The sequence below is a fragment of the Trachurus trachurus genome (genome assembly GCF_905171665.1).
Source record: "Trachurus trachurus genome assembly, chromosome: 10".
Taxonomy (NCBI): Eukaryota; Metazoa; Chordata; class Actinopteri; order Carangiformes; family Carangidae; genus Trachurus; species Trachurus trachurus.
In genome coordinates, this window is record NC_139894.1 from 24079665 (window position 1) to 24105472 (window position 25808).

The 25808-nt window shown below is 40.0% G+C and overlaps 2 protein-coding genes across 11 annotated transcripts; one reads left to right on the forward strand and one right to left on the reverse strand.

Annotated features, from left to right (window-relative positions):
* Nucleotides 1-176: 176 nt before the first annotated feature.
* LOC310992696 (cadherin-related family member 2-like) lies at nucleotides 177-14577 on the reverse strand. Of its 3 annotated transcripts, XM_083980840.1 has the most exons (28): nucleotides 14229-14577; nucleotides 11969-12026; nucleotides 9893-9955; nucleotides 9747-9806; nucleotides 9510-9649; nucleotides 8844-8894; nucleotides 8668-8757; nucleotides 8402-8491; nucleotides 8193-8312; nucleotides 7155-7301; nucleotides 6757-6832; nucleotides 6556-6665; nucleotides 6186-6398; nucleotides 5897-6046; nucleotides 5613-5774; nucleotides 5466-5527; nucleotides 5165-5370; nucleotides 4531-4580; nucleotides 4279-4430; nucleotides 3937-4033; nucleotides 3734-3822; nucleotides 3553-3615; nucleotides 2989-3124; nucleotides 2119-2240; nucleotides 1887-2000; nucleotides 1703-1774; nucleotides 1302-1365; nucleotides 177-1206 (listed from the first exon to the last, which is right to left on the reverse strand). In XM_083980840.1, exons 3-28 carry the CDS (start codon nucleotides 9945-9947, stop codon nucleotides 1066-1068), a joined length of 2832 nt encoding a protein of 943 aa, XP_083836966.1. In that variant the 5' UTR covers nucleotides 9948-9955; nucleotides 11969-12026; nucleotides 14229-14577; the 3' UTR covers nucleotides 177-1065. The 3 variants fall into 3 exon arrangements, with proteins under 3 accessions (XP_083836966.1, XP_083836965.1, XP_083836964.1); XM_083980839.1 differs by lacking the exon at nucleotides 11969-12026 and having other exon boundaries at nucleotides 6556-6638; XM_083980838.1 differs by lacking the exon at nucleotides 11969-12026.
* rnf44 (ring finger protein 44) lies at nucleotides 14044-25771 on the forward strand. Of its 8 annotated transcripts, none has more exons than XR_014595710.1 (12): nucleotides 17622-17736; nucleotides 17901-18093; nucleotides 18680-18902; nucleotides 19112-19279; nucleotides 19689-19862; nucleotides 19991-20152; nucleotides 20628-20743; nucleotides 21020-21107; nucleotides 21382-21503; nucleotides 21602-21701; nucleotides 21820-23075; nucleotides 25345-25771. XR_014595710.1 is itself a non-coding variant. In XM_083980843.1 (11 exons), exons 2-11 carry the CDS (start codon nucleotides 17987-17989, stop codon nucleotides 21880-21882), a joined length of 1323 nt encoding a protein of 440 aa, XP_083836969.1. In that variant the 5' UTR covers nucleotides 14044-14367; nucleotides 17901-17986; the 3' UTR covers nucleotides 21883-25771. The 8 variants fall into 8 exon arrangements, 4 of the variants coding, with proteins under 4 accessions (XP_083836969.1, XP_083836968.1, XP_083836967.1 ...); XR_014595711.1 differs by having other exon boundaries at nucleotides 21820-22733; nucleotides 22950-25771; XR_014595712.1 differs by having other exon boundaries at nucleotides 21820-22733; nucleotides 22954-25771.
* The last annotated feature ends 37 nt before the right edge of the window (nucleotides 25772-25808 follow it).

A 25808-nucleotide genomic window follows, 5' to 3' on the forward strand; every position in this document is an offset into this window, starting at 1 on the left:
AGCTCCTATGGGACAGCACCACATAATGCTATCATACGTGATTCAGTTGTAGTTTATGTGATGAAACTTACTTTACATGTTTTTAATTCAGAGCTTGTTACAGTGTCAGTGATGTTGGTGTTCACACATTAACTCCATGAAGGTGAGCTAAAATCTTTTTAAAGATAATTATTTTATTCACAGATTGCACTTTTACATTCATTTAGATGTCAGTAAACAGTGAAATAGTCTTTTCAATCTGCTGCTTGTTGGAGGCCGCTGCCACGTCACACTGCATGAGTTTTTATTTCAGCAACAAGAATCTCAAACCCCAAGCAAACACTGAATCATGCATTAGGTTAAACATTAAGACTGCCATGCTGCTATAAAAAATGATTTCAGTGGAGCGTCATATTGCTCACTGAGTTGAGCAGGCGCCCCATACACAGAGGCTAGGCCCGCTGCAGCCGGCCCCGGTTTGAATCCTAGTGTACCCTTTGCTGTGTGTCATTCTCCCTCCTCTGCCTCCCCATTTCCTGTCTAGATCTACTGTCCTATCAATTAGGCACACTTGGTGTAGCCGATGTCGATCTGGCCCTCTGCGTTGTGAACCCTGAGAGCTCAATGAGCGCTTGGCAGTCTGATTAGCACATCCTTTATGGGTGAGTGAGTGCACCTCGTTACATTGGCATAATTTATAATACAGTTTATTTCAATGCAAAAAACATTAAACCATTGCTTAATATATGAACAAATATTTTCATGTGCAACAAACAGTTGTTTTGCTTGCTTTTCCTGCTTTGGACAGAACTAGACTACCAAAGCTAAGCTAATTGTGTTGCAGTTGTTTAATTTGTCATGAAATAGTATTATTAATCTTAGAAATAGATACATGCTTTTTGGAAAGATAAAAACAAACAATTTTTGGCCAGTATTGGTCAGTACTGGTCAGAACAGAAGGTTATCTGAGAACAAGGCCTTCATGCATGATTATGTTTGATTTGTGATTTGGTCAGCCTGATGACAAAGAGGCAACATGTGTCCATCTGAGGCCTCAGCTCAGTCCCTCTCACTTCATTATTTCCGTTACAGGTCTGTGGCGCCGAAGGCAGGGTTGTTATAACCCATCAGAGGGTTGTTCTTCTTCTGTCCCCGCTGGGCCAGAGCTGCACCCAGAGGCTCAATGTACTCTGGTGGCGCGTCATCGTCCTCCTCCTGGATCCCCTGCTAATGAGGAGCAGACACATTTTTAAAATTAGACTATAGTATAATAAAAAGATTCTATCTTTAAAAATTGGATGGATTTTAAAATGGATACTCACCATGATAGGTTTTGTGTCCTTTCCACTCAGAGTCATTTCATCAGTGTAGTCAAGGGAGTTGATGCTTCAATGAAAAGAAGAAAAAGGCATAAAAAAAAAAAAAATTAAACATCTCTGAAAAATAAGCTTGTTCTTTAAATCTAAGTTTACATTTAACGGCACTGACAGAGGCTGAAAGCCAGCTCTCTGTCACAACATGCTGTAATGCTCTCTGTGACCAAATGTTCAGGTTCAGGTGACTTTATTCATAGATTTGTTTGTCCACCTGGAAACCATCCCAGTTTATCAAGCAGCACTTCTAGGGAGTGGAGCACGAGTTTGTGTGTCACTGTGAGCCACCACCTTATCAAACCGAGCAGAAATGACTGCTGTCACCGATGGTGGAGAGAGGTCGTCTTTACCTGACTTTGTCCACATCTGAGTCCTCATCCAGGGCGGTTGTGTCGATGTTGAGGTTGAGAACAGGATTCGCTCTGTCACAGAGTAACGACATGCACCCAGTCAGAAAATAAGTCATACTTTACTTTCTATTGCTCATTCATTGGCTTAGATTCTTTGTTTTGGTGGATGCTAATGTCTCCTCACCCCTCCATGGTGTACTTGTTGGTTCCAGGTACCACAGGACCACCTTTCTGGTTGTCAGACGTCACCATAGATGCAGAGTTCATGGCCTTAGCTGCCTTCAGCTTCCTCTTGTAGCTGTGGTATGAAGTGAGTTGATGAGTGCACAGACCCAGTACCTTAGTGTTTTTTAATATTGGCTGTTTGTCTTTACTGGAAAAGGACAATATGTTTTTGTCATGTCCTCTTCACTTACGTTCTGCGAGTGCACAGCAGAGAGGTGGTGAGGACAGCCAGCACGATGATGAGACCTCCCACCATCCCCAGCAGGATGTACTTTAGAGGATCTACGGCCGCTTCCACCACAGGAGCCTTCCCCTGAAACAGAGGTAGGAAATCTGTCTTAGTGTAATGTTGTCTGAAACTATCATTCATGTACTACAATATAAGAAAAATAGAAACATTTCAATAATTATTTTTATCTCCATTTATTAATGATCAACTTTTGTTAATTTTATTTAGAACATAAAGAGTTATCTGACATTTTGTACTTCTGCAATAATCTCCACTGTCACTAAATTCTGATTCTTTATAATTAATTGCAGCAACAAAGAAATATGGTTACTTGAAGCTAATAATTGGGAAAAGTATTTAACAGTCCATCAACAGTGGGTGTTGTTGAATTCTAACAACAGATGAGTTATTGCTCAAGATAAACTAAAAAAAACAAAACAAAACCTCCTAATGTGTAAATATTATTTCAACAAATGTTTCTTATGGGTCATTGCTTTTTGGTCATTTTTTTTGTAATTTACATGGATCAGTGAACAAAGACAAAAACAACAGGAAACTCCTGCACTTCACAACACGCTGTATTATTACTTATGTGCTTCTTGCTCTTCTTTAGTTGAACTCATCTTTTTCAGGTACTCACTTTTCCAGAGATGAGCACATCTCACACAGCACAGTGAGAGATTATGCAGCAACGTCAGTGGAAGAGGATGTAATGTAAATTGACTCCAAATATTAATAATGCTACTGTAATTAAGGGGATAATGTGATGAAAAGAAATACAGACGGCGGAAAGGCTGTCGGAGAATTCAGTTTTAAACCTGTTCATACTTACAATGTACATGAGGCCAAGTTCTGCCAGTATGGGATAGTGCTCAGGATCAGAGACCATCTCTTCCACTTCATCAGAGGTCAGAGCTGTCCCGTTGGAGTAGACAAAATATGCCACCATGACAGTGATATCTGTCGCCCTGAGAGAGGAATTCAAAGACATCAAACATATGATAATAATGTATTAATATAAAACACCATAGCCAAATCAACTATTTTAGCTATTAAATGTAGAATCAACTACTATCATCAAATAAATTGTTCTCAATGGTATGTTTGTGCACATGTATTTCAGGGACTGTTTACTGTGTATGTTTCTTTAGAGGTATCACACTATAGGGAGTTGAGTGTTGGTCTGTAAGAAAGCTTTGCAAGTTGATGAGTTAATAAACATAGCTAACGTTGGATCATGTTGCCCATATTATTTTAACAAGTAGCAACTTGTACAGCACCACCTGCTGGACAAAAACTGTAAGTGTAATAAGAGAAAAGCTAGGGATAATTAAATTCAGCCTTGACAGTGCTTTGTAATCTGTGAGAAACATGATGTTATGTTTGATGAATTTACCTTGATTTTTCAGCTGTGGTAGCGACAACCTCAACAGCAGCTTTGGTGGCAGCAGTCAATGACCTGGATATGTAGAGATCAGAGAAAACACTAAGAACTCAATGAGAAGAGATCCACTGAAAAATCCTGTCGACGGATGCAGAATTTACTGACACATGGTGCAGCCTGGAGAAATGTTTACCTGATAATTTTATCACGATTCTGTTCAACGTAAGCAAGACTTTTTTCAAACTGCAATTCCACTTTATACGACTCATCAACTGTGAAAATCTGCAATATAAGACAAGTGTCAACAAAGACTGCAGTTTTTACCCCCCCTCCCCACCACCTGGTGTTCACAAAAACACTTCAGTGAATGTCAGTTGGATGACTCCAGTCACTCACGTCCAGTATGGTGCTGCTGTAGAGGCCGCCCTTATCAGTGGCATTTACTGTCACCAAATACTTTCCTTTCAGTGACGTGTCGAGCCCTTTAGTAGTTCTGTAGAAAGTTGAAGAAATCATGAAGCCATGGACAAACAAAGCAACAAAAGGTACAGACACAAATCTTTGTGGTCAGCTTTTGTCTCTTTGTGAGGTGTGGCATGTCTTCACTGTTGTTTTCAATCATTTACTGTAATGATGGTTAAAGATTTAAAATCATGTGTCTCTCCTGTGTCACTTGGTTGTTTAGTTTCTCTTTTGTTGATGAGTGCTCATATGATGTCGATGTGACTTTGCACTCACTGTATAATCCCAACATAAATGTCGTTTTGCTGTGTGGTCACAGCCTCGAACGGCATCCCCTCGTCACTTGTCTGATCGTTGTTGTCTTGAAATAGGACTTTTGTCACTTCAAATTCAATCTGCCCGTTTATTCCAGAGTCACGATCCGTTGCCTGAGAGAAGTATGAGACACAAGCAGGTACGTTGGTCACACATCTTGTTACTGTTGTTGCTGAAATCATGTCAGTTTTTTGTTTTGTTTTTCATACTTACTGTGACTCCTGCCACCGAGGTCCCTTTACTCGCACTTTCTGACACCACAACTAATGCACACAGACAGAAAAATGTGTATTAATGTCACAGAATAACACAATGTGTGGGGTTTTTTAATGACAGTTCCAAGAGGGGAAAAGTTGATTGCTGATATAAATGACTATGTTTGTGCTGAGTAGGACAATGTCTCTTTAAATCAGTGGTTCCTAACCCTGAGAGTCAAGACACCTGCACATGATCACATGAAAGATGTAAAGACCTGACAGAAACAAATCTAAAGAAAACTATATTTATATTCACCGATAATAACAATGATAATATTTGTAGATGTTACAACACCATTGATTAAATCATACGTCATGTTGAGAAATCTCTAGACACTAATTACGATTATGTGATACAGTTTAAAATGCTGGAGAAAAAGGAGCTTTTAAGTGGACTTTGAATTGACATTGTTGTGCCACGATGATGTAATTTTTCATGTAGTTACTAACAGCTGCACATTTTTTACTGAAATTGTGAAAGAATAAGTGTTTTTTAGTTGTGACAGTGGATCAGGAGAACACAGCATTTAGTTTAAAGTGTCACAAGTAAGAAAAACAGAGCCCTCACTCAGACATGCAGACACACTCACCAAACACGGCATCTGAGGGAATGAATTCTGGAACATTGTCATTGACGTCAGTCACTGTTATCTCTACCGCTGTGGAGCCGACGTTATTGTCTGTGTCTTTGGCCTGCAGAGTCATCGAATAAAAAGATCTGACCTCTCGATCCAACAGAGTTTGGTTTTTCACATAGATTGCTCCCGTCCGTGGAACCACATCAAAGTATGGTAGTCTGGAAATACAGGAAATATTTATGACAGCACAAAACACACAGGGTCTGCATTCAAATAGGCAGAGTTACTCTGTTTGGTTTGAGTGTAGACGTACATGCTGTCTGGAAGAAGTTTGTAGGTGAGCTTGTCTTGATCCATCGTGTCAGGGTCCTCCGCCTGGGGAAGAGAAACACAATGAGCCATTCAAAAGTACATGACATGTAGGCTTGAGCGGTCTGAGTGAGAAACATGTCTGACTCACAGTTATCGTGCCCACTGTCGTCCCAGCGGGAGAGTTTTCAGGCACCTGAAGCTTATATGTGTCATTTTGGAACTTGGGGATGTTGTCATTGACGTCCCTGATGTCAATAGTAACTGTAGCAGTGGAGCGGAAGGTGGGCTCCTCATCATCTACAGCGATCACCTGCACATGACACAAGAATTGCATGAAACACAGATTGGTAAAGCACCTGGACAAATCATAAATTCAAGAAATGATACATGAGTAATACTATGATCACTGCTGTTTTTAACCTTTCTTTGTACCTGTAAAACCATTTGCTGTTTTTTCTCAAAGTCCAGCATTTGCGGCTGCTTAACCAGAAGCTGAACGATGCTGTCTGATGTCGCAATTCGAGGATCCACAGAAAACACATCTTTGTCAGCTCCCTCCAGGGTTAGTCTAGTTCTGGGAAACTGTGACAATACAACAATAATTCAAGTTTAATTGTTATTGTCAGTGATGGTAATTTATGGATGGAAATCACACCTTTAAACTGCTAAAATGACTTTTCTTATTTTTTCTTCTTCTTCTTCTTCTTAATTTATTTTTTACCTCATCAGGATCTTTGACTGTCATGTTGATGGAAACGGACCCAAGCGAGTTCTCCTCGACCTCTCCTGTGAAGTTAGTTTCTAGAACACACTTTCCAGTTTCTCCACACTTGTAAAACTCGGGTTTGTTGTCATTTATGTCAGTAATGGTGATCTGTACAGTTGCCGTGGTGTTGGCTTGTACCCCATTGATGTTTTGTTTAGATTCGGTGGCCTAAAATACAACAGAGCAGAATATTTTACTGCCTCAACATTTTACCAAAATAAATGTAATTTACAACTTGACTATGACTAGCATCGATCTTTTCTAATTCTGCGCACAACTTATTCACAACATCATTTGTTAGAAATAGAGGAAAGAACAACTTTACCTTTACAGTCAGAGTAACAGTATCACCAACATCTTCTCTGTCGATTGGTGACGCCACAGTTATGAGACCACTGTCTGGATTGACTGTGAACAGGCCGTCTTCTGTTGAAGCTGTTGAACAATGTGGAAAACACAGAAACATTTCTGACTTGCTCACTGACTATAAACAACAAACAAATCAACCAAAAATATTGAGGCTGACCTTCAATGCTATAGATGATCTTATCATTGATTCCTGTGTCTGGGTCTATGGCAGTCACTACAAGCACAGAGGTTTCCTGGAAATGAAAAAATGTCAGATTTTCTGAAACCTGAGGTAGCTGATGGTCTCGTCACATTCAAAAGCCTGGCAACTGAACGCAGGCTTACTTCTAGATCTGTGTCATGCTACACTATGAATTTGCAGCAGCATTGTCATATTAAACGGACAGAAAGATACATTAAAAGCACTCAAGGACACGTCAGAATTAAAAGCACATGTCACACATAGAAATGTTAAAATGTGTAATAATGATAAGAGCCTCATCTCCTCTTCATTTCACTCATCAAAAATGAATTTTTCAGCACATTTCCTGATGCGGCATCTTGAATAAAACTTACCACAGGAGAATTCTCCTCAACTCTGGCTTGATAGGGAGGATTGATGAACTGTGGGTCCAGGTCTGCGACATCGCCAACAGTAATGAAGGACAATGCAAAGCTTGTGAAGACATTAGGTTCAGTTGAATGACACTTTCCTCCGCCGTCCTGTGTTGAAACACACAGTTGTTATTCTAATCCATTTGTCTTAAACCAACTTGTCTTAAAATATTTTAGAATTAAAGACCCATAAAGTCAATATTGTTGAGTCATTATATGACCATCTAAGGATAATAGATGATGTCACATCACCCTAGAGATCCTCACATTAAACTTTTCATATTACAGTCAAGATAAAGATAAGCCCTTGGTTCCTCATTCTGCTCTTACTGATGAACGTCAATTCATGACAACTAAATCATAAAGAAATTTGGGGAATATATCGCTGCCAACACCTCTGATACTCGCTGAGAAAGGCTACATGTTCTAAATCACTGATGTAATTCATGTTAACATGACAAGTGATTTTAACTAGAACTTAGACAGAGATTAGCTAGCACTGAAAATATTTATAATAATGTGTTTTATTGCTCCAGAGTCTATTCTAATAAAGTATCTTATCAAACATGCCAGGGAATTTTATGCCAATTGTATATTAATCTATTTTCTTTTCTTTATTTACTTTCCCTCTTCTCCTCTTCTGAACCCATTTGGCCCTGGTGGAGATTTCTCTCCCACATAGCTGTTTCCCTCAGTCTTTATGCTAGGCTAAGATAATGGCCTAGTTAGGATCAGTGAGATATGACTAAGACAATGGCAGCAACCTTGGATCTTCAGATCTCGAGCTATTTCAGCAGGAAAGCAACTGAATTTCCCCTTAATGTGAAATTATGGCCTGGAAGACTCGATGAACCATGAGATTTTATGAAAAGGTATTTGCACAGATGTTTTGAGTTTTCAGAGATGCTTTGGCACTAGTTCCACTTTTCCTTAATAATGATTAGTATCACTAAGGACAAACACATCAAACCCCAACTAAACTAGAAGCATAATACTTACAGTTGCAGTGATATTAAGCCGATAGAAAGTGCTCAGTGATGTATAATTCAGACGTTTCTCCAATTTGACTTCACCAGTTTCACTGATGCTGAAAACACCTGATCCACTACTTGGAATAACCTAGAAAACAGAGTGCAGTTGAAGCTTTCAACATATTAATGTAACATCAGAATATAATATCAATGACATGATTTATTGAGGAAGCTTACGTCTTCAATTTTGTACTGAATGGCACCAGCAGCTCCAGTGTCTGCATCTGTGGCGTGCACCGTAAACAGAGATGTCCCTACAGTGGTATTCTGATCAATTAGATGGGGATAAAAACAAAATAAAAAAGAACAAAATAATTAACACTAAAATGTCATGGTGGGTTGGAAAGCTGTTTCTCTCACTGAAGCATGATAAAAATCCTGCAGGGATGGAAAAAGTGGTTAAGGAGAAGGTAAAGAGAACGATTAACTTGTGTTTGACTTACTTCTGGGACAGTAGCATCATATGAAGACTGCTGAAATAGGGGTCTGTTGTCATTGGCATCCAATAATATGAGAGTTAAGGTGGCTGGTGTCTGAAAGACATTTTATGATGCAGTCTGTGAGAATATTGATAGATTTGTACGAAATTGGTGATTAGCACAGATTACATGTGACTTACACTATTGGGGCCATCAGAAACAACAACTTCAAGCATCATGACGACATTACTCTACAAGGAAAACATAAAAACAGGTAAATAAATAACTCAATGAAACAAATTGACATATAATCAAAATTAAAGCAGAAGTGAGTGATATATTTGTGTTAAGATAAGTCTTAAATAGTTATATCTTCCGACAGCAATCACTTACATAGAGTGTTTGGACTGAAACACGGGTCTCTCGGTCCCTCTGCTCTGCTCTGAGCCGAAGAGAAAACATTTATCGTATCCTACAGTTTTTATCCAATGAGGAGAGAGAACGGCATGCAGGGCTGTGTGTGCAGCCAAGGAACGCCGTGAATGTGGCGACGTAGGGACTAGTGACTGTTATGGTGCGTTCAAGGAAACTCGTATTTTTCCGACCATGAAGTGGTACCAGTTCAATCTGGTACGAGTTCACCGGTCGGAAGTTACGAGTGGCCGTTATAGTGCACTTTCACCGGTAAAACAGGTCGGAAAAACACGAGTGGGTTGCCTGAAACGCTACAAAGTCGTAAGTTGTGACTTGAAGCTGTAATTTACGATTTCAAAAGCCTGCCTGGAACGCAGCATTAGCGAAAACGACCGGACCACTCACTTCTGCTTTAAGTTACTGGTTTTTTCTGGCCTTCTACCACACCATACCTCTCGATCGAGGGGCTGACGGACTGTTACAACCCCAGTGTCTCTGTTAACACTGAAGAAAGCAGCATTGGGCCCAGAGATTGAATAAGTTAGTGGGTCATTTTCTGCATCTGTTGCATTTATCTGAAATGCAATTTCTCCTGTGAAAACATCAGTGCAATGAATGCAATGAAAGATGTGCAGGCAGAAAATCACAAAAGTAAATGAAAACAGTCAGTTTTTCACACACATGCATACCTACGGGGATGTCTTCACACAAATTATAAAGACGATTCAGGATTGTAGGTATGGTATTTGCTGTCAACACAGAATTGAAGTATTAGTTTGTGAAGTAAACACATAAAGACACAACTGCAGACAAATAAAAATGACTGAATATTCACCATTAGTTAAGCCAATAAGGCACAACAGTAGAATAGTTCCTCTGATCCGCTCCATGTCTGCAACTAAAAATAAAGATAATCAGTAAATCCAGGCAATGCTCACGTGCAGCTGTCCAGTAAATTTCATGTTTACCATATCTACAAATTTCACCATCTTAGTTCAGCATATTATAATTTATTAAGTTATACTTAAGTTAGATGAAAACTCAGAGGATCACCAACATCTGGAGCGTTAATGTTTATTAAAGGGACAACAAGGAGTTTGTATTAAAAAGTCTCATATTAATGTGGATGAATCTACATTAACCACACTTGTTAATGGGTCCATTTTCTATAAATATATTGTTTTGTCTGTTATTTTGTTTTTATTATTAGTGGTTGGCTCGCCCAGCCTTTCCTACTATGGGTTTCACGGACGCTGCCCGGCGAGTCATGGGAATAACGCTGCAGAATTGCCGTTTATGGTCAGGACTACGACAGTATCTGATCATCTTCGAACCTCCGACTTTCATTCTTGATCAATGAAAACATTCTTGGCAAATGTTTTCGATTTCGTCCGTCTTGCGCCAGTCCAAGAATTTCGCAGTGCGCGCGGAGGCTCATGGGAAATGTAGTGTGAAAACACTCCGCTTTCCAGAACTCTTCAACACTTCAAAATTAATTCATCCAATTGTTGTTGAGATATTTCAGTGAGCAACTGACAGATCAACATCTGACATTCTGACTTCAAAGCTTCTCTCTTGAAGATCAAAATTGTGATATTTTTACATTTTATTCCAAAACAAATATTAATTAGTTTACGGTGTAAGATGTATTCAGTCTTGTAGCTGTAGTTATCTGTGAATCGCACAGGACAGAAAACTTGCTCTGATTTCTGTGGGTTGAATTTTACAGTGTAGCTACTGCATTTATGACCACACCCGGTAATATCATGGCATATGACAACACTAAATGTGCTGTCACCTGCTGTAAAGTTTCATTTATGGAGAATGCAGAGCAGCTATCTGTGCTGTCTCCCTCATTAGCAAAGGCGTTGCAAAAGGGCAGGCAACCCTGTGTTCCTACGGCCCCGGGCTGGAAGGGGGCCCCTAAGAGACGGCTGACATTGGTCCATATCAGTGACGGATGACATGATGTTGCCAATCGCATAGTACTCACAGTGCTGCCAACGCAAATACTAAGTTCTTCCATTAGCAGTAGAATAATGCATTTGTTGTGAAATGATAACATTGATACCAACATCAGTTTTGCTGTCAGTAGATCGGCTTGTTCAGTCCAAACTGTTACTCATTTGTATTTAGAAGAGGAAGGTATTAAACATCTCCTTGAATTTTCTGGTATATAATTGTTGCACTAAACAATATGTTAACGTGAAGCATTGAAGTTGTTACTGCAAAACTGAGTCATCAGTGGTGATGGCTTACAGGGTGCCTCTTGGGGTTACCAGAGTGTCTAGAAACACCACTGCTTATTAGGAACATGAGATGCACAAGAGATTATCTGTAATGGATCAAAATCAAGTTGTAAATGTGTTTGGTTTCACATTTATGATTCTGTTTGAATTTTTTTTTTTTTTTTTTTACGGATTTAAGGACCCCTTCGCTTACATGATCAGATCTTCATATACATTTTGCCACTGGTTCTACTGCTTCAGCCTGGACTATAACATTTTATGTTCTTCCTTTTGCTATGATAAGAGTAGCCTAATTATAAACTTATTTAAAAAAAAATGTTAATAAAATTGTTTTAATACTTATGAGGATGAGTCATATGTCACCGGCAAAAGCTGGGTCAGAGGCGCTTGGTGATGTGACTGCTACGCGGATCTCTCGACTTGTAGCCGGATCCGGTGCAGTGTCTGCTGCTGTCTGGGACTACATCTTACAATCAAATGTTTTTGTTTTAGCAAGCTTGATCGACGAAACATAATGTCAGCAAATTAAACTCGCAGCACATTTTGTATGCTGTGAACTATTTTGTTTTGTTTGTGATTTTATCTCAGCTAACATTCACTAAAAGCAAGACACTGACATCAAAAAGGTGAAGTGTAATTTAAAATGCAGCAGTCAGACTTACCGGATGGCGTCCACAGGGAAGCTTCTCCTTTACTGACATCTGGATGAGACCTTTGGTTCTTGTTCGTTCAAGCGATTACCGTCACAGAGTCATAAATGTGAATGATTAACAGGTCAACCAAGGATGTAGGCTACATCGACAGTAAATGTTTCTTTCTGATGAAAAATATTCATTTATTTGAGAGAACTGACATTTCAGTTGAGGTGTGTTTTGTCATAGTCACGCTAGAGGCTCTGTGAAGCTGTAGGCAACATGATTTTTGGTATAATGTTCTATGACAAAGGTGTCAGCAAATATCAAAGTCAGATCAGATCAGATCGATTCCAGATCGAAGTTTTTTTGTTTTGTTTTTACAGCTTCTCGAGATCATATGTGTAACTGGTAAATTATGAGGAGATAAACAAACAATTATTCTACACAGGAATATTATCATGTACCCATTCTGTAGGCCTATATATTCCAGAAATCTGTTCCTTAATATTATCCAATTAGACTTCTGGTTTATGACTGACTGTAACTATAAAACATATCACTGCCATTGCTGACCGGGCAATGGAAACGGGTGTGAACATAATAAAACACTGCCATAGCATGCAGTAAACAGAATCTAAATTTAAAAATAGGCTAAGTCAAAATGAATGAGGGTGTTGTCTTTCCACGTAGACATGATGATAAAATAAGTTCTGATTAAGTAATACTGCACACTTTTTTCCCTTTCGTTTGGACTCTTCATATTTTTTTCATTTCAGTACACAAAGGTATTAGCCTTGTTTTTCATCTGGAGGACCTATGGTATGTTGTTTTAGTTGCTTCCTTATGACTGGGGACTTGGCCTTTATAGCTTTTTAAAGGGATAGTTCACCCAAAATTCAAATTTCACTCATTATCTACTCACCCACCTCATGCCGACTAAGGGTTGGGAGAATTTTCAGGGTCCTCCGTGCCTTCTCGGAGTTACGGGGGGTCCGCGCAGCAGTATTTGTCCATATAATGGTTGTGAATGGTGCTCACTTTTCTTTGTCCAAAAAGACACACCAAAAAACATCCAAATACCTCCACACAGCTCGTCTGTAATGTCCCTCTTGTATTGAAGCCCCGGCATGAGAAATTGTTCCATTGTGCATTGTTCCATTCACAACCATTATATGGACAAATACTGCTGCGCGGACCCCCCATAACTCCGAGAAGGCATGGAGGACTCTGAAAATTATCCCAGCCCTTAGTCGACATGAGGGTGAGTAGATAATGAGTGAAATTTGAATTTTGGGTGAACTATCCCTTTAATAGTAAAAAATATCAAATGAAAAGTGGCGGAAAATATATAACTCGGAGTAATCAAGATCCAACATGGGCTAAACTAACTTCTAGTGAAGATATTTTAAAATTTGGTCACCACGCAAGCAAAGAAGAGAAAATCCCAAAAGACACTGTAGAATTTCTCTTTTTGAGCAGGTGTCAAAAAGGCAGCCACTTATTTAAAAAGAAAAAAGAAAGTAAGAAAAAGAAAAAGCAGTGGCATTCCTTTATAAATTTTCCACACAAAAAGAAGGCAAAATGTATCATTGGCTGAAGACACATTGATCTTTAAAGAGACAATTCGTCATATCAAGACATAATCTGTTATGTTGAGGACTATGCTTGTAGTAAATAAGTCTATTTACTTAGATACAAAACCTACACGATGTTGTCTACTACTACTATGGGTTAAACTGCCCAGCAAAGAAGGTAAATTGGCTTTTGGCAAAAGTACAGCCTATGCTATTATGTTTTTTAAATTATAAAATGTAGCCTATCGCCTTCTTAGAACAAAACAATAACAGCAGGCTTATGCAATTTTACCCACGATATGTTAAACAAATGCTGCTGGTAATTCTGCGCTTTCATTGAGTTAGAATTTCGACTGTATGACATTACTACACAAGTCATACTTTTAGTTGATGCAGGACACCGGTTCAGTTTCTCTGTCTAGGATAGCCTACAAACGAACGCTTGTCAAGGCGACTCTGAACTTTCGAGTCGACTTTTTTCTGTCCATTACGGTAAAAATGGCAGCCCAGCGGATGCCCTCCGCTCTGGAAATACGCAGAAATGGGGGTGTAACAGGGAACTGCAGAAACCCAAAACAACAGTGTGGCTGGATTACCAATTTCAAAACCAAAAAGTGGCGATTACGGAAGTAATTCCATGGGTTGTATAGCCACGACGCTGCGCAAGATTTAGACAGCATGTGGTGATAATGCGAGAGTCTAATGTTTAGCACCTTTTTTCGCAGCAGTGGTGAAATCCACGGAATGTTCCACACGGGGACAGCTGACCATAGGATGCCGCACTTAGCCTAACGAGATGTGAACATTACAAGGAAAATATCAATGATCCGATGCTTGCATATTAACAATCAGGTAACTGCACTGCTCCTCTTGTTATTGCTTGGTCTCGGTTGAATTTTGGAGGTTTACGGTGCGTGTTAACGGGAGGTGGTTAGACGGGTGATTAGGGCTGTCATCCTGCTCAACCTCCAGCCCCTCCTTGTTTTGCTGCTACCGAGTGCGATGTTGTAATGTTTACATTTAGTCCATGTTGCATACCCCTGCTCCTCTCATTAGGTAGCTTTGCATTTGGCGCTTACTTTTGGGTCCGTTCAGAAGGCTATATACAACCCAATGCTTCGAAGTGAAGCAGTCAAAACAGACGGAGACATTATTTATTAACTCTTACTGGACAAACTGGGCCTGATAGGTAGCTAAGGCCTAATAAAGCTTGGAAATTCACAAGTGTAGTATCACATCTATGTTGTTTGGTAGTTGCATTTGCTGTCCTGCAAAGATGTGAAGGAGGAATTTCGTATCACAGTTGATGGAAGATGTTTCTCACTTGATCATGCAAGTGCAATATTACATAACCGACTGGGTAGTCTACAGTAGGACACTGTGGCCTCCAGTGGGAGTCAAAACAGAGTGTAGGCCACAGAAGAGTAAAAGACCTACAGCAAAACAGTATATTCTACAAATTAACACTTCGGCTATATGGGCTGAATAATGAATTATAATGAAAAAATGTACTTTTGGTTTAGACTGATCACTAATGTTTTTACTTAAAAGGAGAGATGCTTTGCTTGGAATATTCTTGGAGAGAGTTTTTGAGATAGAGGATGCTCAGATGACTGAATATTAACTCGAGTTCTCTATTTTCAAACAGTTTGACCAATGGATCTTTTCTGACAAGGCACTTGAAGTTTAAAAAGTTAAAGTGCTTATTGTACAGACTGGATCCTGTCAGTGCTACTGAATAACTATTACTGTTATTATTTCTTATGTATAAATGTTGTGGTGGAGCTATACATTGGATTGCTTTATTAATAATAAAGAAAACTTGTATAACAATGCATAGTATTTTTATGAAATGTGCACTGCAGGAAATATACCTGCTTATTTCAACCCTCAACTATTATTTAAAAAGAAAACACAATATAGCTGCCTATGCAATAGGTTACAAAAACCTTGGGACAGAGTAATTATTCAGTTTCATTGGGCTTACCATAAGGTTTATGGCTATTTAACTAACTAATATTTTAGCTAGTTTTGGTGCGTGTAACCTCACAGGAGCTTATTGTTTATAAACTACGAATAACAAGAGGAACTGTTTGTTTAGATACACTGTAGCCAAGACAGTCTGGATGTCTGCTGTCTGTGTTTGCTGCACCCCGATTGGCCGTTGGGGGGAAGGGGGCGTGGTTTCGTCATAACAATGCATTTCAAGGAACATACACGCGCCAAGGAATGTTTTCTGTCGCTTTGTCGTTAACCTCTGTCGTTCTACACATTTGACGGCGTCTCTCCGCTCACGTGAACGTTGCCATTAACAGAAGGACGTTGATTTACGGTTACCATAGAGAACGGATTCCTCATGCCCCAGTTGGAAGTGTTGTGTTAGCTGGTTAGCGTTAGCAAGCTAATAGCAGCTCGGTCGGGGACATTATCAAAAATCTGTCGGAGGAAGGACCTGTCAATTGATAGTCGGTTATCGTCCGTTTCTACCAGATGATGGTGGTCGCTTACACGCAAGGATAACTTCATGGGACACGACGTTTCGGAGACTGAAACACCTGCCATCTCCCCTTCTCATCGAGCCAGCGAACTAGCTCAGAAAGTAAGCTGTGGGCTGTGTTGTTGGCCAACTCGCATAGCTAAACGTGTCCGTACAATGTTGGTGTTTGTCTGTCTGTGGTGTAACATCTCGGCTACATCAGGAGAATACTCAACACTCAACTGATAGCTCAACACACATCTAGCCACATTTAGCATGCTGGCTAAGTTGCCTGCTACTCATCTGCAGCAGAGCCTCGGTCTGTTTGGACAAAGCGTTAGCCTAGCTTGGCTAAACTTAGCAGCTCCCCTTCAACGGGGGACGTCGAATTTGCTTTGGCAGAGAGGAACCAACCAGCGGATGTAACAACGACAAAATAATCTCACTACCACGGCGATGTATGCTGGACTTTGCATAATACTCTTGGTAAACAATGTAATGGTACAGTGGCCTCCTAAACTGCCTGCGAGCGGTGCGCTCGCCTACTACATCTTTTGTTGTTGCTTTGTCTTTTGAGCACATGGCTTTCCATGTTTTTGTTCAGGCAGGCTACAGCGACCCCTATTTATCCTGCCCCTGAACATGCAGTATTAATTACACTGCCACTTTAGTGTTTCTGAGTACGCCTTTTAGTTTCGCTCTACACATGCGACGGTGAAGTGTTTGTAATGTATGTAAAGATGTGACAACCGAATATTTATGACTGAACAGAGACACATCTGTGACTCCTTTCTTCATCTTACATGGTATGAGTTCACTTATAATTGGCCTAGATATAGGCCCTGATTACGCACCTGTAGCTGACAGCATGCCCTTCTTTTTCTTGTTATTGGTGCTGTTTTAATGTGTCAAACTTACATTGTTTTCAATCAATAAAACACTAATTCACAAGACAAATATTTAACTGACTCAACACAACAGCCATCATTGGGGGCAAATGTCAGCTCACAGGATCTCTCCTGGCAATGTAGAATAAAATATTATTCTGATAAATCGTTACAATGTTATAATTTTTGGATATGCAGCTTCCATTGTCAAAAAGCATGTAGGTTTTTCAGAATCACTTATGTTAATGCATGCAGAGAATGCTAGCAAAAGTACAGTGTGTGTGTTAAATAGGTCATTTCGAATAGGATGGGAGAAGCCAGAATAGGGTCAGTGAAATGCAACAGCGAAATGTAGCCTACTGTGTAATATATAATATAAAACACAAGTGACCACAGGCTTCATTTGCTTTAGTGAAATATTAGATCACAGTTTCTCTCACATATATTCTGAATTTTGGGCTATTTGGGATACAGCTGATTCTATGTTTGATTGATTGGATTTGGATCAGAGACCCAATGCCTTATGAGGTCATCACGTAAACACTAATTTAACTTTACTGGTTTTTCAACCCCTGTTTCAATAGCATGTAAATATAATGATTATATATTTCAACATCACATCATGTCCCTCTGGTTTGTATTATAGGAGATCTGAAAATCAGAATCTCTTTCTTTCTTTTTTTTTTAAGTATATTATTTTTGGGGCTTTTTAAGAGAGGAACAGGAAATGGGGGGGGGGGGGCGGGGGGGGGGGGGGGGGTGACATACAGGCAGGAAAGGGCTGCCCGATGCGGGACTCGGACCGGGGCCACCTGCAGTGAGGACTATAGCCTCAACATGGGACGGCAGGTCTACCAAGTGAGCTAAACACCACCCCTGAAAATCTGAATTTCTGATACAGGACATGTACACAACATGTCACTTGTTTGCTGATATATTACTGGGAAAAACATCATTTTTATTTGGTTATCCTCTGTGAAAAAAAAGCTAATCTGTTTGTCAATTTGTTGTTGTTTTTTCAGGGTTAAGACAATCAGAGGCAACATACAAGTGCCTCCACTGTACCATTTCCTTTCCCAGAGTGTGACTCGTCTGCACGACGTCACCAATGCGACCATGGGAAATAGCAGTAAATAGGCTGCCACCAACAGCCCCCTTAAACCCGAGGAGGTTCCTTGGAGAGCCCTGCAACGCGCCAGTGCATCTCAGGAGAAGGTAAAACACATCTTTGCCCAAGAGTTTTGTCTTTTAAATATTGATTTCATTTATTTTGTAGTGTGCACCTATTGAGATTGTGATTTTTAAACACTTTAAAAACTTTTAAAACATTAACCAAAGGTCAGCTTTTTGTGCAACACACCTTTTATTATTCCAATAAGACTTTTTAAAGCACCATAATTAACCCCTGCAAGAAATGCAGACATACTTAACACTCAAAAACATGACCTGCTTGTTTCCCCACAAGATACACAAAATGTTACTGTTCAGGAAAAAATATTTCTATATTTTCTATCAGTAGTATGCTATTAATTAATTACACACTGGTACAGTTTCATTCATTTTTAGTTGGAAAAACATCCAAATATTACAGTGAAGTCAAATCAGTTGTCAGTGCAAAATGACCAAACTCACTTGTCTTTTTTGTATGGCCACTTGCCTTGAAAACAAATTATTTTAACACTTAAACACATTCAAATTAGGAAAAAAAATGCTGTCCATTTACCCCAGAAGTTTGGGGGGTTTGTAGAGATGATGGGTTGAAGTGTGGCAATGTTTAACTTTTGTCTACATGATCTTACAGCCCGCCAGTGAGACGCCAGTGGGGGAGACGAGACAGACCTGTACTGCACACTTCCCTGGTCCAGGATGAAAACTTCCATCATCTGCTTTTCTCCCAGCATCACCAACAGGTTCCTTTAGATGAGTCCAGACAATACAGCCACACCAGCACACCACCACGCATGCTTCACCCTGCTGCTCACCTGCCCCAGCAGAGCCCCATCATGGTGGATCTACATGACCAGGTAAAGGAACCAGTACAACCTGATGGGGAAAAAGGTTATAACATTTCCTGAGTATAATGTTCTTTCTGCCATGACCAGATGTCATAGTAATGTGCAGATTTAATGTGGTGTAGTTGTATGTATTAAGTTGTTTTTGGCAGACATGCTTCTGTTTAGGCAGATTGAGGAGTCACCACATGTCTCCCCCCCCCCACTTCTTTTCTCAAAAGATGCACCAGGGATCAGTTCCAATATCATACACTGTTACGACGGTGACGACCCATGGATTTCCCATCCACACCGGGCAGCCCCTTCCAGGGTGCAACACTCAGCAGCTCCCAGCATGCTCGGTAATGTTCAGCGGACAGCTCTCTCTGCTCTGCTGCCTTCCTCCTCCTGTGAGTTTAAAAAGGAAGAGCCCAAATGTCAGTGGCATCCATGTAGCACACCATACCAGCCATGCAACCTGTCACTGTTCATGACTAACAAATAAGCTGCTGCTGTTAGTGTGCAGGGTTTGTAATATAGTCCTGATGTTGGCACGATTGCGCCCCAAAAAATTCTGTTGTACATTTAGTTTGTTTGTTTGGCAATATTGTCAGTGCTGTGGTTTTAAGTAATACATCACCTCTGTTCACTACACGCTTTACATGCTTTCATTGTAACTGCCGTACTGTGAATCTAAGGAGTTTGTTTACTTTGGTTAGGTGGAGGCTGCTTCAAAGTGTTCGCATAATCAAATATCCTAAATTGTGGTGGACTGTCATAAATCTATGTCCCTTCTTGTGTTTTTTCTCCTCTCTTCAGCTCATACAGGCATGTACCATGCAGCATATGCCAGTGTCTTATCAAGCCTTTCCACCCCTGATCTCCAGCGAACATTTTGTATTGCACCCAACCCCATCTGTACCCCCCCACCAGCCGCCGCACCTTACTCCTTTGAGCCAGTTTGTCCCTTTACAGCCTCAGCACCCACGCATGGTGAGTAGTTGACATTGTACATGTTTATCAATGAAGACACAATACAGTGCATGTAGGGTGTAATCACTAGTTTGTTCACTTGCATGCCTATTTTGAGTCTAATAGCAGTGTTTCCTTTCTTCTCTTAGCCTCTACAGAGGGTAGAGAATGAAGTTGACCTAAGAGGGGACCAGCACCCATTAGGGACCTTCTCCTACCCTCCCTCTCATCACCCACCAGCGCTGCCTCCTTCTCTACCCCTGCAGTATCTTCCTCAAGAGCCTCTGCATCAGGAGCTTCCCTTCGGAGTGGTAAGACAACCAGAAACATTTTTAGCCAGTTATTTCACAGGGATATTGACAAAGGACAGTCCAGTACACAGGACATCTGATTATTAGAAAGTTTGAATTTATTTTATCTTATTACTATTTTTGTAATTTATACAAGTCTTGAACAGTTCTGTCTACTATATGCAGACAGATGCAACTGTAAGCAACAATAGCTAGGATGCACAGTCATCATACATACTATGCGTAAGTGTATTTGCGTACTTGATGAACCCCACAGGAACCCTGAGTTAAATTTATACCATTGACCACCAACCAGAAGAAAACTTAAAGTTATGTAGACCCTTTTCACAGCAGCAAAGGTGTAACTTAAAACGTCAGTTGCTGCATTGCAGACTATGGAAACTGTCAAACTGCAGAAAATACAAAGATACAGATCAGTAACTTCAATCACAGACTTCAAATTTACGTAAATTCACGGATCTGTGTTTCTCCACAGCCATATCCCCACATGTTGCCCCGGCGAGTGAGTGGACAGAGATACCGCTTGCAGCAACCACTCCCCCCTCCTCCACCCCCTCCATCTTACTACCCAGGCTTCCTCCCTTACTTCCTGTGAGTGTCTGCCATTATTTCTTTGATTTTAAAGTGCCAGATGATACCAAGTTACAGGCTTCAGTGATCAACTGGTCTACTATTATTTATTAGAATACTGCAGCTGGGTGAGTGTGCTGCCTCTAGGATTTTCATCTGTGCCATCCAGAAATGAACAGCAAAGTAGCAGAAACAGTTATTAAGTTAGCATTCATCAATGGTATTTGAAGGACCAGTGTTGCTTGTGATCACAGTGAAAGCTTGCTCAGTAGTTCATGTCTCTCCTCCTCTGCTCAGGTCGATGCTTCCTGTGCCTCCAACAGCAGTGGGCCCAGCCATCAGTCTAGATCTGGATGTGGATGACGTGGAGATGGAGAACTATGAGGTTAGAATTTGGTGGATTGAACCCAAAATATGGTTGCAAACTCCCCTTTGTTGTTGAATATTGATACTGACATCAATCTGTGTTGCACTCATTTCAGAGTAGGACTGTCATTGCAACCAGTGTTCTGTTGTCATGCACAAGATTTAAGATTTAGCCTGTGCTCCCTAGAAAATAACAACAAACACTTTTAATGGAAGGTTTCTTCTTTCCTTTCTGGATTGTTTGATATCTGAAAGGTTAAAGCTGGGACAATATATTTGCTTTCTCTCTGTAGGCATTACTGAATCTGGCAGAGAGGCTTGGTGAAGCGAAACCACGTGGACTCACAAAAGCAGATATAGAGCAACTTCCGTCCTACAGATTCAACTCAGAGAATCATCTATCTGAGCAAACGCTGTAAGCCCACTCCTCACCTTATTAATGAGTCTCACCAGTTAGATTCAGTCCTTATAGATGCATCTTCATCCTGCTCATTTCCCCCTTTTCTCTTCCAGGTGTGTTGTATGCTTTAGTGACTTTGAGTGTAGGCAGCTACTTCGGGTATTACCTTGTAACCACGAATTCCACGCCAAGTGTGTGGATAAATGGTTAAAGGTAAGTTGATGCCAATTTCAAATTTGATTATTTTACCCTTTTGTTCCATTGTTTTGTGTGAGTACTGTCATAACCAGTGGCTGGTGTTCTTATACTTGGATGTTGTTTGCACTTCCAGACCAATCGCACTTGTCCTATCTGCCGAGCCGATGCCTCGGACGTACACCGGGAGGTGGAGTGAGAACTGTCTCTGAGTGCTGAACTGGAAAGCTGTACACACCAGAGTTTGTCCCAAAGCTGGGGACACCTGCCACCTAACCTGCGTCCTCCAGTAAATATAGCTTACCAACCCACTACTTCTGCCCCCTTCCTAAATAATAAGCAATCCAGGATTGTTTCTGGAGCCTGTTGTACCTCTGCTGTGCTTCATGGTCTGAGTCTCATGAAACCCACTGCCTATTGCAGCCTATAGCCAGAGTCCTGGGATCGCCAGCCAGTTCTTTCTCTGCCCCCTCGTTGCAGATTCCAAAGATTTTCCCTACAATGCATTATTTGCTGCTTTTGTTTACAGGGTTTCATTTTTCTTTAATGGATTTGGTTGTGGTGTTCATGAGTAGTGCGCTTCTTGCGTTGGAAGAGGTGAGCTGGGAGCCTGGAGGATCATAGGCTGGACACCTTGTGCAGTTAGCAGAAAAATAATAGGAATACTTCAACATGGGTATCTGTGTTTGGAGGCGACGCCTGACCATCATAGATGCATGTTTCTGTAGGTGTTGGGCAAAGTGACTTGTTAATAATGTATGTTCTGCAATAATGTATTGATAATTTCAACAGTTTTACCCCTTATTTGTTTTAGATTTTGCCAATGCTATTGTGACAGTGTGACTTGCTGTGGTTACATGCAGATTCTGTTAAGCCTGAGGTTATGGGACATGCAACTGTGGGGTATCTTCTACCCCAGATAATCCACTCTGGAACACAGATCTGTACAAAAGCAGTCATGGATTAATGGACTGCATCTTTTCGAGGTCATCTGGCATAACTGCACAAGTGCTACATCCACCCTCCACGTCAGCATTGTTCCTCTGGCAAGTGTGTACGCGCGTGTGCATATTGTGTGTGTATGTTTGTCCTGTTCACAGACCCAATGCATTGTGTAACCACTGGATACAGGGCAGCATGCTAGGATTTGCATGAACTGTTGATTCAGACTAGCAATATTTTAATCAAGCATTGCCACCAAAATTATCAAATTTAAGAAAAAGAAGAGACAAAGAAGCATACTAAAAGAACTGCTTGCTTATTCAGAAAGCGCCATGAGGGAAGACTAGCATGTGGTTCCAACCCGACTGCGTTAAAGGATGGGAGTCCTCGTCTGAAGGCTATGCTGATGCCATAGACCTCCGGAGGCCTGTGCAGAAAGCAATATGTGCAGTGAGTGGCGAGTTTTAAATGAACATTTTCTTGCCCTTTTAGGAAGACTGGGCTTTTTATTTCTTTGTGAGCCAAATCCAATATACAGATATAGCCTACTGTTCAAGATTTCAGATCTGCCTTCTTATGACCTTGACAAGCACAAACCTATTACTAATCCTGAAAATACTTTGTCATTTCCACTTGTTTTAAAGGTATGCCGTTTTTTTTTTAGAAAAAAGAAAAAGGTTTATTTATTGGTTTTATCTTCTAGAGAAAATACATTGAAGGAAACAGTTGGAGCACTAACAATGTTTGTGTATGGTATGTGTTATATTCTGGTAACTTGGTCAGGTCATTGTCTTAGGCCATGGTAATGGTGTTGTAAAAGAGCAACTGTATGTATAGCTTCAGTGTGAATGCTTTTAGATAAACGTTTGAAGACAGAAGAATGTTTAAAACCATTGTAGAAGTCACTGGTGACACTCCCTGTTATGCCAGCTGTCTGCATCCCACAGTGATCAAGACGGCCTTCAGATGACACAGAGCTGGAGTGTTCAGTAGTGTAGAAACACTGTTAGACTTCTAGTTCCCTGCTTGTGTTCACTAAAAAAAACAGGATATATTTGGGGTGGGAGGGAGAAGAGCAACAAATGAACTTTTGCTTTGGATTCACTCTTATCTCTTAACTGCCCCAGTAAGCACTAACAGGCAGTTGTAACCTTTGCTTTTATGTGTAAAGGGATCTTGCCTTTTTCTTTACTTTTGTTTCTTAAGTGAATGTGAGTCTTTGATGTGTGTGCCACCTTCAAGAGAAAAAAAGAAGCCATTTAATGAGTTAAACCCACAGCTCTGAGAATTAACCTATGTGTACATATCTATTCGCTGGCATATATTGTAAGTTAAAAAAAATCACTCAGGGCCTCTCGGTATATAAAAAATAAAGGAGAACAGTCCATTTCAAATGGAAAGGATGCCATGAAAAGGGTATATCTGAATTTAGTTTGGTCGTTTTCCTCAGACCATAAATAATTTAATGTAATCAATTATAATATTCTGTTTTGTCTGAAATAGTAGATATTACATCATTTAAAGACAGGCATGCAAGAAAAAAAGATCAGTAAATATGTTATTGATATTCACTGAAAAGAGGCAATGTACACTGCAACTCATTACAAGTGTATTATTCAAACCTGTTTGGTTTTTGTTCTTGTACTCAAACCATATGTTGAAACATAGCGGTTGTGATCCCATTTCTAAATGTGCGGCGGTGCACACTATCCTACCTAATTCACTCCCAAATCTACTTCAGAGGTGTTTTGCATGACTTAAAAAAAAGTTAAACAAGTGTGTTATAGTGGAGGATATCTCAAAATCTGGTGGGGACCTATTTAATGGTGCACAATATGCATGCTTGTCAACCAGATCCCAACTGATTTTTAGCTCTAGTTGGCTTTGGGTTCTGGGGGTTTGGATCTTAACGCTCAGCTGATAACTGCCATGCATTGTACTGCACACATTTGTAATAGAACTGAATGACTACAAGATTTTATTGCGCTAACTTCATTTTATAGAAAAAAAAAAAAAACTGGTCTTGATTCCAGAAATTCTTACATACATTGTGTTACTGTTATTGCCCTAACGACTGAAAATAACATGCTCTGAAACTACTGTAGTTTATCAAAAGCCATAGTGAAAAGGTGCTAGATGTTCTGCTTTTAGGTATGAAAACTCACTTGCGTGAATGCAATAGTTTGTCATGGATCCCATGTATTCTTAAAGCATGTTATACTAATACCCCTAAAACAATGTCAGTGAAAATCAATATAGTTTAAGGGATTATTAAAAAAGAATAAAGTGTTGTCATACTTATTTCAGTGTAGTACTGTACCTGCCTATCAGGCTCTTCCTCTCAGTGTATCAATATCTTCAAATGTATTGTTCACATATAGATACCTTAATTCATGTTGATGTTAGCACTATTATTTTTGGAGTAAATATCTAATTGACAATATCCAGCTACCCTGTCAAATGAAAAGAGAAACTCCCATTAACGCCTAGGTAATGAGGTAATTTTTAACGACAACTGAGAATAGAGTCTTGTAGTCTTTCTGTTAAGAGTTATTGAATAATCTCACAGCTTGTGTGGTGCAAAAATGTGTTCCAATAAGCAGCTAAAATTTATTTAGGATTTGTGATTGATTGCTCCGTAGATGCCATTTATTGTTTACCAATGATTTTTGCTGTGGTGGGATAGTGGTTTACTGTTCTTACTCTCCCTGGCCTCTAGGGGTCCTTGCCTGAACACCAGACTACCCACCCGCCAACAGAGCCAGGGGCATGTGTTCTGTGTTAGGCAGATATTTTGCTTTGGTACTTGCACATTTACAGTTACCTCATTTTTTCCATGTTTGTATTGGGGGGTGGGGGATGGGGGAGAAAACGACTAATATATATTATATATAGGAAATGGTTCTTATTAATGTTATAATTTTTCATTCCATTGGAATCATATTGTTTGTAGCATTTAACATAACTAGTTAGTGTATTATATATACATCTGTATACTGTTTGAAATTTTTAAGATTTGTACTTTTTTTAAATGAAAGTTGCTAGTTATGCTTTACCAAGTAGTGCAATCATATTTTTTTTTAATTGTTGTGGCTGATCTGAGAGGGTTGTTCACTAATAAATGTATGATGTATACCAATATCACACTTGTTGCAGTTGACTTCAAGAAAATAAAAGGATAAA